This window comes from Desmodus rotundus, chromosome 5 (genome assembly GCF_022682495.2).
Source record: "Desmodus rotundus isolate HL8 chromosome 5, HLdesRot8A.1, whole genome shotgun sequence".
NCBI classification, from domain to species: domain Eukaryota; kingdom Metazoa; phylum Chordata; class Mammalia; order Chiroptera; family Phyllostomidae; genus Desmodus; species Desmodus rotundus.
This window is the reverse complement of record NC_071391.1, coordinates 22,165,298-22,182,847: the sequence shown is the minus strand read 5'-3', so window position 1 is coordinate 22,182,847 and position 17,550 is coordinate 22,165,298. Positions and strand designations below refer to the sequence as shown.

Here is a 17,550-nt window from a genome sequence, read left to right as displayed (position 1 = left end):
GAAATTACATTTCGCACCACAGGCAGAGGGTAAAACTCACCCGCGCGTGGACCTAGCTTGCAGCTCCGCCTCCCGGGCCTTTGACGTCATCACGCAGAGACAGGGTTTAGGAAGGTCCCCCCTCGCTCGCCGTCGCTGCATCCTTAGCGCGCTCGGGCACGCACAGCCTACCAGCGCCTGAGCGGGACGCGCTGGTAGGATCCAGGCGAGCACTGAGAGCCGACTGCAGGCAACCGCTAGGGGCTGTCTGCGACGTCCCCACTCCTCGGGAGTGGTTCGGCGCCCTACGTGTTTCCGCGCCCCACGTGCTTCCGCGCCCCACGTGCTTCCGCTTCGCTGCTGCTTGGAATTCGCTTGGCTCCCGACGTAGGTACTTCTTAACGGGATGGCTGGGGCTAGGTGCGGAGGTCAGTGTCCGTTTTTTTCTTGCGCCTGGAGGAGACTGACTCAAAGACGAAGGCTCTGCATCCCTGCCTCTGCCGGGCCCGCGCCGACGGCTGCCCTACCCGGGCGCTCTTAGATGACAGGATCCTCGTCCCCAGTAGGCGGCCACTCTTGGGCATACTTCTATAGCGCTCTCGGGGGTTACTTGACTCGATTTCCACCCTCTAGAGACCTCTAGCTGGGGTGGGAGAGTGGGGTGGAGGTGATTGGGTGAGTGACAACACTTTTGCTTTCCGCGGAGCTTGCCCACGGTTCCTGGTTGCCGCCTGGGTATCGAACTGAGACGATCTTGATTACAGATCCTTCGCACACTCCTGGTTACTTCACCAAGCTCATTCATTTATGCTCTTTATTCAGCAGTCACATTTAGGAGTTTGTTTTGTTTGCCAATACGCCTAGAATGGTGACTGGCACATAGATGCTATGTATATATGTTAGACGAATAGATGAACGAATGAAAAATAACCACCCTTTTCCTTCTTTAAGGCCATCCTCACCCGTTAAGACTTCCTTGGCAACTCCAAGCCACAGTAATCTCAGACTTTCATCAGACTGCTGGCTGTAGTGGTCAAATTTTATGTCTTTACACAGATTATTCCTCATCTTTTTCATTTAAATATCTTCTCCAAGGAGAATGAAAGCTCCTAAAAGTCAAGACTTTGTCTGGTACTACTTGTGGGGCTCCCACAGTAACTAGAGCAAAAAGCAGTCCCGATAATTAATTATTAATTGACTATTATGGGGTCTTTATGTAGCCTGCAACACAGCCTACAAGCTGGGCAGGTTGGAAAAAACTTGAAAGACCTCAGGCTTTGGAGTCAGGCAGACTTGAGACTAAGTTCTGTCTTTGTAGTTTTTCTTTCTTGGGAGACTTGTGTATTTATACTTGTTCCTTTCCTTATAAAATAGGAGCCACTAATTGTGATGTAGTGTTCATGATGAAATAGAATTGCTAAATTCCCTATTTGGATTGGGGGCTTAGAAGGACAGCTAAGGCATGGTTAAGGTTCAATTAATGAGCTTTATATTTAGAATGTAGCAGGCACTGGAGTTTCTAAGTGACCTATCTTTTTAAATTTTATGTTATAGTGATACAGTTAATACAGCTGATGTTTCTTAGGTGTGTTGTGGTAATGATGCAATATTTTATTATATGTAGTTACAGTAACTTTTGAGGTCTTTCAGTACAGGCTTGAGTATGGTTTTTCCCTCCCTTGAAGAGATAGTTGGACTCATTTCATCATAGTGATCATTGATTTCCCCCCCGACTTTATTAATAATGCATGTGCCTTTTTAAAAAGCAAAACCACCACCCCACTCCACCCCCCAAAGAAGAACAAAATAAGAATCACCTGCAACCTCACAATCCAGAAATAACTACTGGATTGGCCAAAAAGTCTGTGTTTTTTTGTAAAATACAAGACACATTTTTCATTTTCACCAGTAACTTTATTGATTTGGATATTTTGAGTATATTGGCTATCGCCTGCGTGGTATAACGTTGATTGTTTTCAATTAATGTCTTGATTTGATTGCTGTCAACTTCAACTGGTTTCCCCGATTGTGGAGCATTGTCCAGTGAGAAATTTCCAGTGTGAAACTTCTCAAACCACTTTTGACATGTTTCATCAGTCACAGCACCTTCTCCATACACTGCACAAATCTTTTTTTGTTTCAGTTGCATTTTTACCTTTCTTGAAATAATAAAGCATAATATGACAAAAATGTTGCATATTTTCTTCTGTCTTCAGTAGTGAAGTGGCTGCACAAAAATTCACCAACTTTGATTAAGTTTTTTTAAAAATGCACGCTGATATGACAGCTGTCACAATACAATCTTAACAAAATTATTTGGAATAAAATTAAGTGCTACTAGAGCCATCTTACAGAAAAAAAAAAACAAACGAACTTTTTGGCCAATCCAATACTGTGTACTTTGGTGCTTTCTTCCAGTCTTTTTCTTTCCCTATGAGTTATGTATGTGCATTAAAAAATGGCATCATACTCGATCCTGCCATGTTATTCTCTCATAAACATTTTTGCCTGTATCCTTAGTTTTCAAATGATTTTGAAAAAGTTTTATTGAAAACTGCCTTATCCCATGGATGTGCCATTATATAGTTTTCATTCTATTTCTTAAATGTTTATTTTTTAATCCTCACCCAAAGACATGTTTATTGATATTAGAGAGAGAAGAAGGGAGAGAGTGAGAGAGAAGAACATTGGTCAGTTGCCTCCTGTATGTGCCCTGACCTGGGATTGAACCTGCAGTCTTTTGGTGTACAGGATGAAGCTCCAACCAGCTGAGCCACCCGGCCAGGATAGTCATTCTATTTTTTTGAACATTGTTTCTGATTTTTTTAAATACTCATCCACAGAGGTGTGAATTACAGCTTTCCTGTTGACTTCCCATGTGGAGGGAACATTTTCATCCCCTCCCCAAGCCTCAGTTTCCCAATTTTAAAAATGAGGGTGATGGCTTCCCTAGAGAGCCGCCGTTTGAGGGTTAAGATGATGCCTATAAACATGCCTAGTACAGTGCCTAGCCCTGCAGGAGGCAGCAGCTAATGTTCCTCACCCAGAACCTGGTGTTCATGTCCAGTGTGTTTCCTTTCTTTCTGTTCAGTGATATTATTTCACCATGCATCGGAAGAAAGTGGATAACCGAATCCGGATTCTCATAGAGAATGGGGTAGCTGAGCGTCAAAGGTCTCTCTTCGTTGTGGTTGGAGATCGAGGAAAAGATCAGGTAAGACGTGGTGCGTGCTTCCTGATGCTGTATCCTGTCCCAGAGAACAGCATGTCATAGGCCCTCTTGGGTTTTAGCACATAATGACATTAAGGTCCCTTGACTGGCTTCCTTTAAGTAAAATGCCTACTGGGGAATCTTCCTTTGTTTTTTTTTTTCTTTTTTTTTAAAGACTTTATTTATTTTTTTAAAACGATTTTATTTATTTATTTTTAGAGAGGGGGAAGGGAGAGAGAAAGAGAGGGAGGGAAGCATCCATGTGTGGTTGCCTCTTGTGCACCCCCTACCAGGGACCTGGCCTGCAACCCAGGCATGTGCCCTGACTAGGAATTAAACCAACGACCCCTTGGTTTGCAGGTCGGCCCTCAATCCATTGAGCCACACCAGCCTGGGCCCTTTGTTTTTCTGTAAGTGATAAATACTCTGTATTTAGAGTTATTAGACAGGTTAACAGCTCTTGATGCCTGGGGTGGTGGCCTGAGCACAAGGTTAAGGGTATGTGACCTGGCTTCTAGTCCGAACTTCAGCACCACTTGCCTGGTGACCTTGGGCACTTCCCTGGCCCTCAGTTTAGTTTCTACATCTGTCAAGTGAGGTCTCGAGGATGGCAGTCTCAAAAGTCTCTTTTGGCCCTGAGACTCCGTGACTTTTTCCTTTGGCAGGTGGTCATACTTCATCACATGTTGTCCAAAGCAACAGTGAAGGCTCGGCCTTCCGTGCTGTGGTGTTATAAGAAAGAGCTGGGGTTTAGCAGGTAAGCTTGGCCCTCCAAGTGTCCCATGCTACTGACAGTTCCTGCTCGTTAGCTAAGTGCCAGGCAATGATCCCTTGATGTCGTTTTCCTGAGATTGTTAGTGGAGTTGGTCTCAGGACATTTCCAAACAGAGAAAATGGTGGAGTTGGTGTCTTTCCTTCATTCCTGACAATACGTTTCAAATCATTTTCATGCTCTTTCAGTCCCCAGTGCAATGTCTTGCTTTCTACACGTGATTTTTCTTTCTACTTTTCTCAGCCCATTTAACACAAGCTCCTTTAATTACCTTTTCTTACCTCAAATTTACTTCACGTTATTACTCTTTTCTTTCTCTGTTGTTTCTGAGGAGGCTGTACCTCATCCCATGTTTTTCGTTCTTCTTTATTTACTTTTTTTATCCTCACCCAAAGACATTTTTAAATTGCTTTTAGAGAGGGGAGGAGAGAAAAGAACATCAGTGTGAGAGAGAAACATCGATTGGTTCCCTTCTTGTACGTACCCTGACCGGGGATCAAACGCGCAACCAGGGCATGTGCCCTGCCTGGGAATCGAACCTATGACCTTTCTATTCCTGGGATGACGCTCCGACCAATTGAGCCAGGGCTCATCCCATGTTTAAAGCAAACCCCTTAATTTACTGTGGATCTCTTCTCTAACTGCTTTCAGGGCCTTTACCTTCTATTCTTTGTTGGACACTCTGTACTGCTTTGAAGTTTTCTCCTTCTTCCTGTTAAACTTGCTCAGCTCTCTCCTTTGAAGATTAGCTACACACCCAGCTTTATCCCTCAGGCCAGCATTTTCTCTCCTTCTCATTGCCATACACCTTGAAGTGGAAGCCTTTTGCACTCCTGGCCACCCTCCCTGCTGTCTGGCTCCTGCTTCTGCCATCGTGACCGAGTTGTGCTCTTGGAAATTGCTGGTGACCTAATGCCCAACGCGAGAACTTTTCCTCCTTTTTCCTTCTCTTCCGAGCTCTTTCCTCACTAGTTCACTACTGTGTTTGACAGTGGGCTAATCTTACGTTTTTGAAGCTGCAAGCTCAAGACTTGTAGTTGTAAATAGCAGACCTCCAACAGAATCCACTTAGGCACAAAGGGAGTTTGTTGGAGCCTTGGGGGTAGCTTGTGAACCCTCCGGGCATGAGGCTTCAGCTGTGCTTTGGAGGCAGAGCCAGAGTGCTGATGCTCCCGGTCCCGCTCATTCTCTCATTGCAACTTGTCCGCTCTAGTTCTTCCCACCTTAGCTCAGCTTTTTGTTTTCTCTTGTCCCCATTGCAGAAACAGCACTTGAGTTTTACATGTTACAGGTCCAGCTACATGGAAATCAGTCTTTCTCTCAAATTCTTGTGGAAAGATGCCCACCTCTGGGCCAGGAGAGGTGGGGTTGGTCACCTAGTAGAAACTTGGCAGTTCTGCCTACAAATGTATATAGAGGAGTCTGGGGCGTAGGGTGCTCTCACTTGGCACATAACATCAGAAATGCTCTGGTTAACTGACTCTCATGGGATGGGGGGTGATTGCAGTCACCGGAAGAAAAGAATGCGTCAGCTGCAGAAAAAAATAAAGAATGGAACGCTGAACATAAAGCAAGATGACCCGTTTGAACTCTTTGTCGCTGCCACAAACATCCGCTACTGCTACTACAATGAGACTCACAAGATCCTGGGCAACACCTTTGGCATGTGTGTTCTCCAGGTAGGTGACATCCTCCAGCCTGCGACTGCAGTCAGCACTGAGGGGTGCTGCCTGGTCCCTGTGAGGACGAGTGCACAGTGAGCTGGGGCTGCCTGTTCCCCGTGAAGACTAGTGCACAGTGAGCTCGGGGTGCCTGGTCCCTGTGAGGACGAGTGCACAGTGAGCTTGGGCTGCCTGGCCCCGTGAGGATCAGTGCACAGTGAGCTCGGGATGCCTGGCCCCGTGAGGACGAGTGCACAGTGAGCTTGGGCTGCCTGGCCCCGTGAGGATCAGTGCACAGTGAGCTCAGGGTGCCTGGCCCCCTGAGGACGAGTGCACAGTGAGGAGAGAAGGCTCATGTGTGCCCTCTTCCCCCAGCATCGTCAGTAGAATACTTGGCCACTCTCCAAAGGGAACGTGATAATTCATCCCATACAAAAAAGAAAATTTCCTACTTAAAGTGGCACTTGTCTGGAGATACTAAAACTGGCTGTGATGTTCTGTCACAATTGGTTCTAACTAGCTAAAGCTGATAAAGCACCATGATCTTTAAGTGACCCTAGGACTGAAGATCTTTATTGGAATTCACTGAAGACTTCAGTGACAGATGAGCAGTAGGGCTCGTTCTAACCACCTGGGCACAGACCTGTGCACTCCCGTGTCCCTCCCAGAGTGCTCAACTAGCATAACCACCACCAGCACTGTTCCCACCCCCTCTGGTACTTAAAATCACCTGCCTTTTCCAGCTCGGAGAACCACCCCTGGTAAATTTCTTCACTGCTACTTATCCTTTGGCCTGGCAAGTTAATAGACTACACTTCACATTTTTCTTTGTCTCGAGTGCTGGTGTTTTTTTTATTTTTTGATTCATAAAAAGACATTTAAGCACAAATCTCCACATTTTGGTATGCATTTATTACCTACATGTATATTGTGATTATATACATTATAAAACATACCTTACAAAATGTGAATTAAGGAATGAGGGGGAAATATCATGAATAGGAGTTCCTTTTTTTTTTTTTTTCCCTGCCTTTGGCTTGCCTCCCACCTTGGAGGCCAGGAAAAAAGTGTTTTGCCACCTCCTCCCTTGACTGCTGCCCACCAGGGAGTGTTGTTAACGTGAGTGCCCCTCTGTTTCAGCTGCAGTGACCGGGGGCCTGTTTAGGCTGTGGCTCCCCCACGTGGTGCAGTTGAGTTTTGTCCAGCAGTTTCCATCTATAAACATACCAGAACGAATGTGAGGTCTGTTTGGAATTCAGGTGTGAATCCGTGAAGATTGGGGGACTTCTGTCAGACAGGATGTTATCAGAGATTATTAGAGACACTTGAGACATATGAAACCGCGTAGGCCTGTTCTCCAGGGCTGGGCTTTCTTCTGTGGCATCCTGAGGAAGGGGCTGTGTGTGTGTGTGTCTCCGTCCTGTGAGTTGGGTGAGGTATGGTCTTGAGTTCATATTCGGAAGCCCTCCTTTACTTTATCTCCTGGCCCTTGGTTAGGCTTCCCTGTGGTACTCTTTGCATGACCAGCCCTTTCTGAGATCTCCTTGTTCCAGGATTTTGAAGCTTTGACTCCAAACTTGCTGGCCAGGACTGTCGAAACAGTGGAAGGTGGTGGGCTGGTGGTTATCCTCCTACGGACCATGCATTCGCTCAAGCAGTTGTACACCATGACCATGGTAAGTGCCCGTTTTGTACCTCGGTTGTGGAGGGCTCAGACCACTCTGTGTTCTTACTGTAGACTCCTAAGAATTCCTCCGGAGCAGCTCCAGTGAGCGGTCAGCAGTCTCTGGGCTGGGAGCTCTTTGACTGCAGCTAATGGGAAAGTCACTGAAAAGAAATCTCACTGGCCCTGGGTGGGCCTGGGAAGCTCTGAACTTTGCATTTGTTGCCAGGCCTTTGCAGATTCTGCACCAGTGAGATGCAGATACGATGCACCTGTTACGCAGTGAAATTCCTGAAGTAGCATTTGCAGAAAGTTGGGCCAGTGCCTGCATCTGTGTATTGCAGTAAAGGGGCTGCACAGAGTTCCACTCTGGCCCTTATCCCAGTGGGCAGTGAAGGACCATTTGCCATTTCCACCCCAGGTTTACAAGAACTTCGACTCTGAGAGGGGTCGTTTTCTCCCAAGGCTGAGGGCATGGTTAGGAGCGGGGCTGAGAGCCCTGTCCAGTGCTCAGCTGCACAGGTGTTCGGACCGGCCTCAGAGTTTTGTGAGCTGCATTCATCTGGTGGAATGGACTTTGCCCAAATCTTAGTACCTGCTTCCGGCCCCCTACATGTCACTGCAGCCCCTCTGGTCTCTTTGAAAGTCCTCAGAAGTGCCCAGCACTCTCACCTCAGGGCTTTTGCACTTGCTATTCCCGTGCCAATGTGGCTCACTTCCTCACTTAAGTTCCTGCTCAGATGCTACCTCCTCAGTGTGATCTGTTGTCACACCCAGTTGAGCATAGGTCACTTTGTCTGTCACTGCTTTAACCTGCTTCATTTTTATTTAACGCATTTTACCGCTCCTGTGCTAGTTGTTAAACTTCATAAAAGCAGGGCTTAGTTTTCTTCGCTGGTACATTTGAGACCCTGGAAGAGTGCCTGGTCGTTAAATGTTTATGAACGAACAAATGACTTTGCGTCCACAGCAGTTGGTTGGTTTTTCCTCCCTCTCTTACCTGGCTGCATGCTTACCCCTCAGAGCGCCTTCCCTCACCACCCCATGTAGGAGGCCCCCCTCGCCCCCATTCGCTGTCATTGCGCCCTGGTTTTCATTGGTAGCATTCGCCGACACTTGCATCTGTTTACTCGTCTGTCTCCCCCTAATCATGAGACTCTAAGCTCCATGAAAACAGCATTTGACACCGGCGTGTGCCCAGCATGTCTGGCACTGTTGGTATGTGTGTTTTATTAAATGAATGAATACACTTTGTGATGCTGGATAAAATGGGGAAAAAGTCAAAGATGAGGCGAGGGAAGTTTATTGTAACGAGAAGCATTGCATCTGGTGTCCGATCCCAGTTCCGGCAGGCAGCGTTGGGCCAGTTCAGTGCAGCAGGTTACGGAGAAGCGGAGTTTGTTTCCAGCAGCGTCGCTGGCGCCTCCTTCACCCCAGACTGGCGTGGCAGAACGCCTTCACGTTTGTACCCTGGGCCTCAGCCCTCTGTGGACGCCTTTGTTCACGGGTGTTCTCTCTTTCAGGACGTGCATTCGCGGTACAGGACTGAGGCCCATCAGGATGTGGTGGGAAGATTTAATGAGAGGTGGGTCTGCAGCCCATTGCCCAGTCCCTTGACTGTGGGGAGCCACGGTGGGAGGAGTGCTTTCCTCTCGGACCCGACTGAGCGCTGTGCTTCCGTCTGTCTGAGGGAAGGTGGCACAGGAGCCCCAGACCACTGTTTCTGACAGCAGCAGTCGTGAAACTAGCTGGAAGCAGTGGAAGTGAGTGGGAGGTGGGGGCCAGGAGACTGGATTCTGTCAGGCTCCTGGCCCTAACCAGGTCACTCTCCCTCTCTGGCTCTTAGCTTACCTGTCAAAGGGGTGATTTGTCTGGGTCACTGTTCCCAAAACGTGTTTTGCAGAACACTCGTGTTTTAAGAGGGACCTTATGACAACAGGGTTTTGTGCCCGATATGTCTGGGAAATGCTGGAACTGTTTCTCCTTCGTGAAGAGTCGCATTAGCTTGTTGTAGCCTCTAAGAGTCTTGCAGCAGCAGGGGCCTGTTTAACTGATGGTTTCCCACACTTATTTGGCCACAGGGCCCTTTTTTAGGGAACACCAGTTAGCAGCCTGTGGACCACCTTAAGGAACTGTGGCCTAAGATCAGCAGTCCTGTGCAGGAGCAGTTTCCCCCGGGCCATTTAACCGTCTCTGAGACTTTAACTTAGTAGGAGTAGGCCAGGAAGTTACCAAGTGCTCTCAGGGAGAACCAAAGCCTGAGAAAGTAGCTCATGAGGCCTTTTTCTTGCATTTGTGGGAGAGGTTTTAATTTCATTGGCAAACACGTTTTTCTGCATGCGAGAATGTTTATTATATTTCTTAAGGGAGATTTCTTGTCCTCCCTGTTCTTTATTGTTTCTTTCTTGTGATAGAAGGTAAATCCATTGGTGTATGTTCCCCTGTGTGACCGGTGAGCCTGTGTTGGGTGGGCTTGGAGTTCCCCCTTTGAGGGTGGCCAGAGACACCATAGTACTGAGGGAGAGCCTAGGAGAATGTGGGAAGGGCCCCATGGCTCAGGGAGTGGGGGTGGCTGTGCACAAGAGCAGTGCTTGTAATCAGTCTCTCAAGAGAGTTCTCGTGTTTCTTCTTTGCTGTGTAAAGCATGTTCAGGTGCCTTGTAGAGGAGGCTTGGAACCTCCTCACGTTGCTCTCCAACTGGGTCTTGTCTTCTTTCTCTGGCTTCTCAAGAAGCTTTTCTTCAAGAAAAGCATCATCTTGGCCCTGGCTGGTGTGGCTCAGTGGATTGAATGCCGGCCTGTGAATCGAAGGGTCACTGGTTCGATTCCCACTCAGGGCACATTCCTGGGTTGTGGGCCAGGTCCCTGGTAGGGGGTGCTTGAGAGGCAACCACACATTGATGTTTCTCTTCCTCTCTTTCTCCCTCTCTCTAAAATAAATAAAAGTCTTTAAAAAAGCCACTTCTTGGTTGTATAGACATTGGCCCTCTCCCCCCACGACACCTCACTATGGTGGTTTTATTCCTCAGGTTTATTCTTTCTCTGACCTCTTGTAAGAAGTGTCTTGTCATCGACGATGAACTCAACATCCTGCCCATCTCTTCCCACGCTGCCAGCATTGAGGCCCTACCTCCCCAGGCCCCGGTGAGTCAGCCAGGGGTCTGAGAATCTGCGGGAGGTTGCGTGTCTGTGTTGACTCTCCCAGGGCGGTGGCAAACCTCCTCTCGTCTCTGGTAGGATGAGAGTCTGGGTCCCTCTGATCTGGAGCTGAAGGAATTGAAGGAGAGCTTGCAGGACACGCAGCCAGTGGGCGTGCTGGTGGATTGCTGCAAGACCCTGGACCAGGTGAGTGCGGCGGTCAGAAGCGCCCTGTCTCAGTATGAGTTGCCCAGAGGTCAGCTGTAGAGCGCAGAAAGCAACAGAAGCCACATTAGGACAAGTCAAGACTTGGATCCTCCTTGGGGAAGAGGCATTTTCTCTTGTTCAGACCTATGCAGCAATAGCAGGGCTATTCTGTCTTGTCTGGGTTCACAACAGAAATCCAGGATTACGTGTCCCTGACTCCCTATTAACAGTTCAGGGAGCTGAGATTTGGGAAGAGATGGATTAGAGTTAAAGAGGAACTCCCCCCACACTTCTCCCAAGAGAGGGTGGTATGCTTGTGTTCTTTCATTTGAGTTAAGTTTTGATGATATAAAGGTTTTGCTTTCGCCTCATACAGAAGTGAGAGGAGAGCTTGAGGACCCTTGTACTTACCCCGCGTCCTGTGGGAGGGCTGGTGAGGGCCTTGTCGGGGGTGATGTACTTGATCGTTAGGTGCAGACAGCAGGCTGGGTGGGCGTTTCTCTGCTCATCGAGGCGGCCAGGGCTGGTGAACTCGGCCTCTCTGGTGGTTCCTAGGCTGCATCAGGAGCTCACTGGGCAGGGCCCGGAGCCCTTTAGGCCGTCAGGTATGTTCAGCGCTCTGATGAGCAGCACAGGCCTCTAGGTCCTGGGCTCTGCTGTCATGATGGAAAATAGCTGCAACGACTGTGCCTGCTCGGCGCTGCGTCCAAACAAGCCAGGTTTTCTCTTCATTCTGGAAACAGAATTAGCAGCTCCCAGCTGACTGTGCAGTCCAGCCCGCAGGCTCTAGGCCTTAAACCATTTCCTAGTACTCTCTTTACCACCAGAGAGAGGAGGTGAGACAGAAGACGGAGAAGGGGCAGAGAGGGAGACACCATAATGTCAGTGGTAGCATTACAGGAAAACGTGGCTTATAGCCGCTCCCCCCCCCCCCCCGCCAAAAAAAAAAACAGTAACTGCAAAAGAGCGTGCTTAAAAATAGAAGGTGGCATGCTAACAGTGAAATTTCTGAAACAGAAATAAAACCAATAAAATACTTAGGAATAAATTTAACTAAGGAGGGGAAAGATCTCTGCTGGAAGCTACAAGGCATTGATAGAAGAAACCAACGACGACACAAGTAAATGGGAAGATATCCTGTGTTCATGGACTGAGAGAATTAATACGGGGTTCAGCAAAAGTAGGTTTACAGTTGTGAGTATGTGAAACACAAGAGTTTATTCTTGTGTTATTATTTATTTATTATCGTATTTGTATTACAGCTAACCGTTAACCTACTTTTGCCCACTCCTGTATTGTGAAAATGTCAGTACTTCCGAAAGCCACCTGTAGATTCATTCAGTGCAATCCCTATCAAGATTCTAATGGCGTTTTTTACAGAAGTACTAAAAACACTCCTAAAAATTTATGTGGAACCGCAGACGGCCCTGTACAGCCAAAGAAATCCCGAGAAAGAAGAACAAAGCAGGAGGTACTGCACTTCATGATTTCAAGCACTGTAACGCTCCAGTCATTCAAACTGTGTGGAACTGGCATCACATCGGACACACAGACCAATGGAACAGAATTGAGAGCCCAGAAGTAACCCAAAGCACATATGACCAACTGGTATTTGACAAGGGAGCCAGGAATACTCAATGGAGGAAAGGCAGTCTTTTTAATGAGCGGTGCTGAAATGATACCCACATGAAAAAGAATGAAACTGGACCTGTGTCTCACCACTCACAAAACTGAATTCGAAATGGGTTGAAGACTTAAACGTACGATGTGAAATTCCGAGAGTAACACGTAAGAACAAAGCTCCTTGACGTGGCCGTGGTGATGAGTATTTGAATGTGACCCCTGGAGCACAAGCAACAGCATAGAAACATAAGCGAGTGGCACTGCATCAGCTGAAAAAGCAGAACTATCCACGATGTGAGAAGACGTACAGAGCGGGCAAAAATACTTGCAGACCCTACACCCGATGAGGGGTTAATCCCCAAAGCATACGAAGAACTCATAAATGCCCCAATTTAAAAATGGGCAAAAGACCCGAATAGACATTTCCTCAAAGAAGATACATGAAAGGCCAGCGGACAATTTGAAAAGATGCTCAACATCACTGGTCATTTGGAAAAAGGCAAATTTAAAGCCACAGTGAGATACCACTTCACGCCCGTTAGGATGGCCCTCATCAGAAAGACGGGAGAGCAAATGCTGACCTGCATGTGGAGAAAAGGGAACCCGTGTGTGCTGTTGGTGGGAATGCAGACTGGTGTAACCACTGGGGGAAACAGTAGGGAGGACTCTTACATCACCCAGCAATTCCACTTTATGGAATATATCTAAAGGTAATGAAAACACTAATTGAAAAAGAGATCTACACCCTCCTGGTCATTGCCACGTTATTTACAATAGCCAGAATATGGACGCAACCTAAGGGTCTGTCTGTGGATGAATGAGTGAAGAAATTCTGTCTGTGGATGAATGAGTGAAGAAATTGTGGTGTGTGTATACACACACGCACACACACACAATGGAATGTTATTTTTATTCAGCCATAAAAAAGAATGAATCCCGCCATTTGCGACAACATGGATGGAACTTGAAGGCATTACGTAAGTGAAATAAGTCAAACAGAAGGACAAACACTGTATGATCTCAGAGAGTATGTGGAATCCTAAAAAACCACTCAGGAGAAGAGATCAGTCATGTGGTCACCCGCGGGAGGGGACGAGGGGAGGGTGGTGGGAGAAAGGTGGTCGAAAGGCACAGACTTCCAGTTATAAGATAGGTAAGTGCTAGGGAGGTGACGAACAGCGTGAGGACGTGCAGGAAATTGTTAGAGTACATGCAAAGAGTTCTCGTCACTGGGAAGACATTTTCTTCCTTTATTCTTTTTATTGCCGCTGTGGGGGAGACGGGCTTCAGTTGAACACGTTGTGGTCATCATTTCACAGTACAGTCGACCTGTGAACGATACGGTTTGGCCTGTGTGGGTTCACGGGTACGCGTCTGTTTCAGCGGACCCATGCAGTTCAAGGGTCAGCTGGTCGGGAGCCTGCGTACGCCGAGGGCCGTGTGTTACACGTGGGTTTTCGACTCTGAGGGCAGTGGGTCCTCCGTAGTCCCACGTTGTCCCAGGGGCAAGGGTGTGTGTGCATGCGCGTGTAGTGCAGGTTTTGTACCCCTGTGGTATTACGTAAGGGGATTTTTGGTCACATTTTATTAGAGTTTATAATTGCCTTACTCTAAAGTGAAAAACAAAAAGGTAAAATGCAGTGTTTGGCAAAGGCCAGGTTGGGATAACCGGGACCTGGATGCCCTCTGAGTGTTTCCCTCTGGTGAGACTGGTTTCCTGTGGCCCCTCTCCTTCCTTCCCTTCCATCTCCTGGGGCCTGCATCTCCTCAGTGTCTTTGTGTCGCCACCTGGGTGTGTAAGGCAACTTCTTCAGGACCCCGCCGGCCAGGCAGGACCATCCGGCCTTGCTCTCAGTCTCAGTGGCCTGTGCTCAGGGCAGATGCCAGTTGGAGAGCCACTGGGCCCCTGCAAAGTGTGGCTGTCCCTCCGCTTTTGGTGCCCTGGCATCTTCCTTCCCCTCCTAGATGCTGGGCACTCCTCTAGGCACTGGGCTGTGCGGTGCACAACAGGGACACACCCATTTCCTAGAGTTCACATTCTGGTGGGATGAGGTGGACCGTGAGTCAGGGAAGCAAGCAAATCCTGTAGCTAGTGACTGCTCTGTACGGCGGAGAAACCCAGTGAGCAGGACAGAGGGGGAGGCTGTGCCAGGAGCAGGGTAGGATGCTGCAGTTCTAGGGGGCAGAGAAGGCCTCGTTTAGGGGTATTTGAGCAGACTGATGGAGTTGAGAAAGTGGGCCATGTGGCTCTCTGGGGGAAGAGTGCTCCCGGCAGAGGGATCTCCAGCTGCCAAGGCCCAAGGTAGGAGTCTGCCTGGTGTGCTTGAGGATTGGCAAGGGGCCTGGTGTGGCTGAAGCAGGGTGAGCACAAAGAGGCAGCCATTGGTGGCGGAGATCAGGTGGTGTACATCCGGGCAGCCCCCTGGAAGGGCTTTGGCCCTTAGTCTGCGAGAGGTAGGAGGGCTTAGGCTTAGTCTGTTCTCAGCACAGCCACCAGAGGGATCCCCAGGCTTAGTGTAAAAGGGTCCCTCTGGTGGCCCTGTTGCATCTAGACTGGGGGAAGGAAGATGGGAGCAGAAAGCCTAATTAGGAGGCTCCTGTAGTGATGGTGGCTTCTGTCGGAGTAATAGAGGAGGATAACGGTAGGCATGGCAGGATTTGGGGTATGTTCTGCAGGTAGTGGTGGGACTTGCTGATAAATCAGATGGGGGGGAGCGGAATGGAGAAGGCTTGTAGCCTGAACAATTGGACCGTTGACCGAGGTGGGGAAGATGATGGGCGGAGGAGGTCTGAGGGGCAGGTTCGGTGTTCTGTTTGAAGTCTGACGTGTCTGTTAGAGGTGCAAGTGGAGCTGTGCAGGGGCAGTTGCCCTGGATGTGAATTTGGGGTTATTGGCGTCTAATTGGTGTTGAAAGCCTCCAGACTCGGAGGAGGTGACTACAGGAGTGAAGTCCAAGTGCTGAGCCTTGCCCTCTGGCCTGGGAGAACTGCCCCCCTTTATTCAGCATGGGCATCAGCCTGACTTCTCCATGGTGATGGTGGCAGATGACTGGAACTTGGCCTTCCTCGGGGCTCAGCTAATGCGTGTCTCTTTCCACAGGCCAAAGCGGTCTTGAAATTCATCGAGGGGATCTCTGAGAAGACCCTGAGAAGTACCGTTGCGCTCACAGCCGCCCGAGGAAGGGGAAAATCTGCGGCCCTGGGGTTGGCTATTGCTGGGGCAGTGGCTTTTGGGTAAGAGGGTCCGATTCCCCATCTCGAGGGACTCTGGGCTCTGAGGCCGCAGTGTGTGGGATCAGGGCTTGGGACTGGGAGGCTCTTCTGGGTGATTTCTTCTAGGTCTTTGGTTCCCACCTTGAAACAGCAGCACATTCCCCCAACTGCCCAGAGGTGCAGGTACACATGTGCAGACGAACACACCCACCCACACCAGGGCCTTTGTGATCATGATTCAAAGTGAAACAAACACGCAGCAAAGAAATGCTGGCGAGAAACTTAAAAATTCTCAGTATGTGCGAGTGTGTATGACCAGCTTTGCTGACTGAGAAAAGTTGGACATGTTAATGGTTCTGATCAGTAGAAGATACTGCTGAGGAGCCGCCTTGGGTGACGTTCCTTTCTGTCTTTTGCTCTGGCTGGGAGATGCATACAGCTGCCAGCAGTTCGTGCTTCCAACTTCACAGCCATAAACAGTGGACCTAGAATGGACCAAGGAGCTGTGTTCCCCTATACTATACGCACCATCTTCCGTAGTGCTCCCGGTCACTAGTCATCCCGTGAGCATTTTGGCGGTGGAGGAGCCTAGGCCTGAGGGTTTCAGTGACTTGGCTGAGGTCCCTGAGCAAGTCAGTAGCACTGGGGCTGGACTCAGCTCCCAACTCCCAGACCTTTGTTCCTCTTGCTGCTCCAGCCGTAACACTTGACCCATTAGGATGTCCATCCTGTACATCCACCAGAGTCCCCCAGAGGTGTGCTGTGGCCTCGGCCTGTGTACCAGTGAGGCTCTCCGGCCTCCCAGTTGGAAACCCCCTCAGCCCCGCTGGCGATGAGTGTGGAGCCATCCCTCTCATTCAGGGCACAGGGCTGGGCAGCAGGGTGCACAGCACCACTTAGGGGTGCATTTTCACATTTTGGTAGCTAATTGCTGGGACGGGCTAACTTAAAACTGTCAATGTGTTTTCCTTAGTTTGGGAGGAAAAGTATCCTCAGGTCTGGAGTTGCTTTACTTTTCCTCCCCAAAAAGTGTCCTGTTTTTTTTCTCCTGCCATTGTCTCTGATTATCGCCTGTGTGACTTGGGCAAACAAAAATGTTTCCTTTTTTCTCAAGTTCCCCGAACATTTCTTAGATTTCCTAATTACTTAAAAAAACTTAATTTTCTTCTTCTTTTGTTCAACAGATACTCCAATATCTTCGTTACCTCCCCAAGCCCTGATAACCTCCACACTCTGTTTGAATTTGTGTTTAAGGGGTTTGATGCGCTGCAGTACCAGGTAGGAGATCGGGATGAGAATTTATTTTGATTCAGTGCCAAGTTTAAATCCGGGGCACGCTCACTTTCCTGCCGTGTGTCATTGGTTCGACTCTCCCCATCAGGAGCATCTGGATTATGAGATCGTTCAGTCTCTGAACCCTGAATTCAACAAAGCGGTGATCAGAGTGAACGTGTTCCGAGAACACAGGCAGACCCTGCAGGTGAGGCACGCCCTGAGACCCCGCTGTGTTTGAGTGGCTCTGAGTTGGTTTTCCAGTCGCTGTACGTCCTGTGCAATCGCGTGTCTTTTATGTGGTAGTTGTTTTAGGACAAACCTGTTCCAGATTTGCAGCCTCTTCTAAAGAAAAACATTCAAGCAAACTAACAAATGTATTTAACCAGTTTGAAAAGTTGTAGTTTTGACCCTTGAAAATTCAGTAAGTGGGATTGAGAGAGTATGCTATCTGACATCAGTTCTGATTTTGTTCAGTTACAGTAGGTTTGGAAGTGGTGCCTCAGTAACTAGAACAATAACCTCACCATTTAAAAGAAAGAAAAGAACTGCCCTGGCTGGTATAGCTTGGTGGATTGAGTGCTGGCCTGCCAACCTAAGGGTCGCCGGTTCGATTCCCAGTCAGGGCACAGGCCTGGGTTGCAGGCCAGGTATCTGGTGGGGGGCGCACGAGAGGCAACCACACATTGATGCTTCTCTCCCTCTCTTTCTCCCTCTCTTCCTACTCTCTAAAATAAATACATAAATCTTTAAAAAAAAAAGAACTTTGTAAGATGGACTCTGAATCTTTGTGGTTTAGCGGTAGCCCATTT

At 48.5% G+C, this 17,550-nt stretch overlaps 1 protein-coding gene across 3 annotated transcripts in view; it reads left to right on the top strand.

Annotated features, from left to right (window-relative positions):
- The first annotated feature begins 210 nt into the window (after positions 1 to 210).
- The window catches only part of NAT10 (N-acetyltransferase 10), a 38,466-nt gene continuing 21,126 nt past the window's right edge, over positions 211 to 17,550 (top strand). Inside the window, exons 1-11 of one of the 3 annotated variants that reach the window (XM_053923845.2) lie at positions 211 to 370; positions 3,071 to 3,193; positions 3,856 to 3,947; positions 5,470 to 5,641; positions 7,177 to 7,299; positions 8,810 to 8,871; positions 10,315 to 10,429; positions 10,523 to 10,630; positions 15,354 to 15,487; positions 16,651 to 16,744; positions 16,848 to 16,946. In XM_053923845.2, the coding sequence (XP_053779820.1) occupies positions 3,086 to 3,193; positions 3,856 to 3,947; positions 5,470 to 5,641; positions 7,177 to 7,299; positions 8,810 to 8,871; positions 10,315 to 10,429; positions 10,523 to 10,630; positions 15,354 to 15,487; positions 16,651 to 16,744; positions 16,848 to 16,946 (1,107 nt within the window). In that variant the 5' untranslated portion in view covers positions 211 to 370; positions 3,071 to 3,085. Of the gene's footprint in view, positions 371 to 403; positions 542 to 3,067; positions 3,194 to 3,550; positions 3,601 to 3,855; positions 3,948 to 5,469; positions 5,642 to 7,176; positions 7,300 to 8,809; positions 8,872 to 10,314; positions 10,430 to 10,522; positions 10,631 to 15,353; positions 15,488 to 16,650; positions 16,745 to 16,847; positions 16,947 to 17,550 lie in introns of those variants that run through there. The other 2 variants (XM_053923846.2, XM_053923847.2) reach the window with 2 other exon arrangements.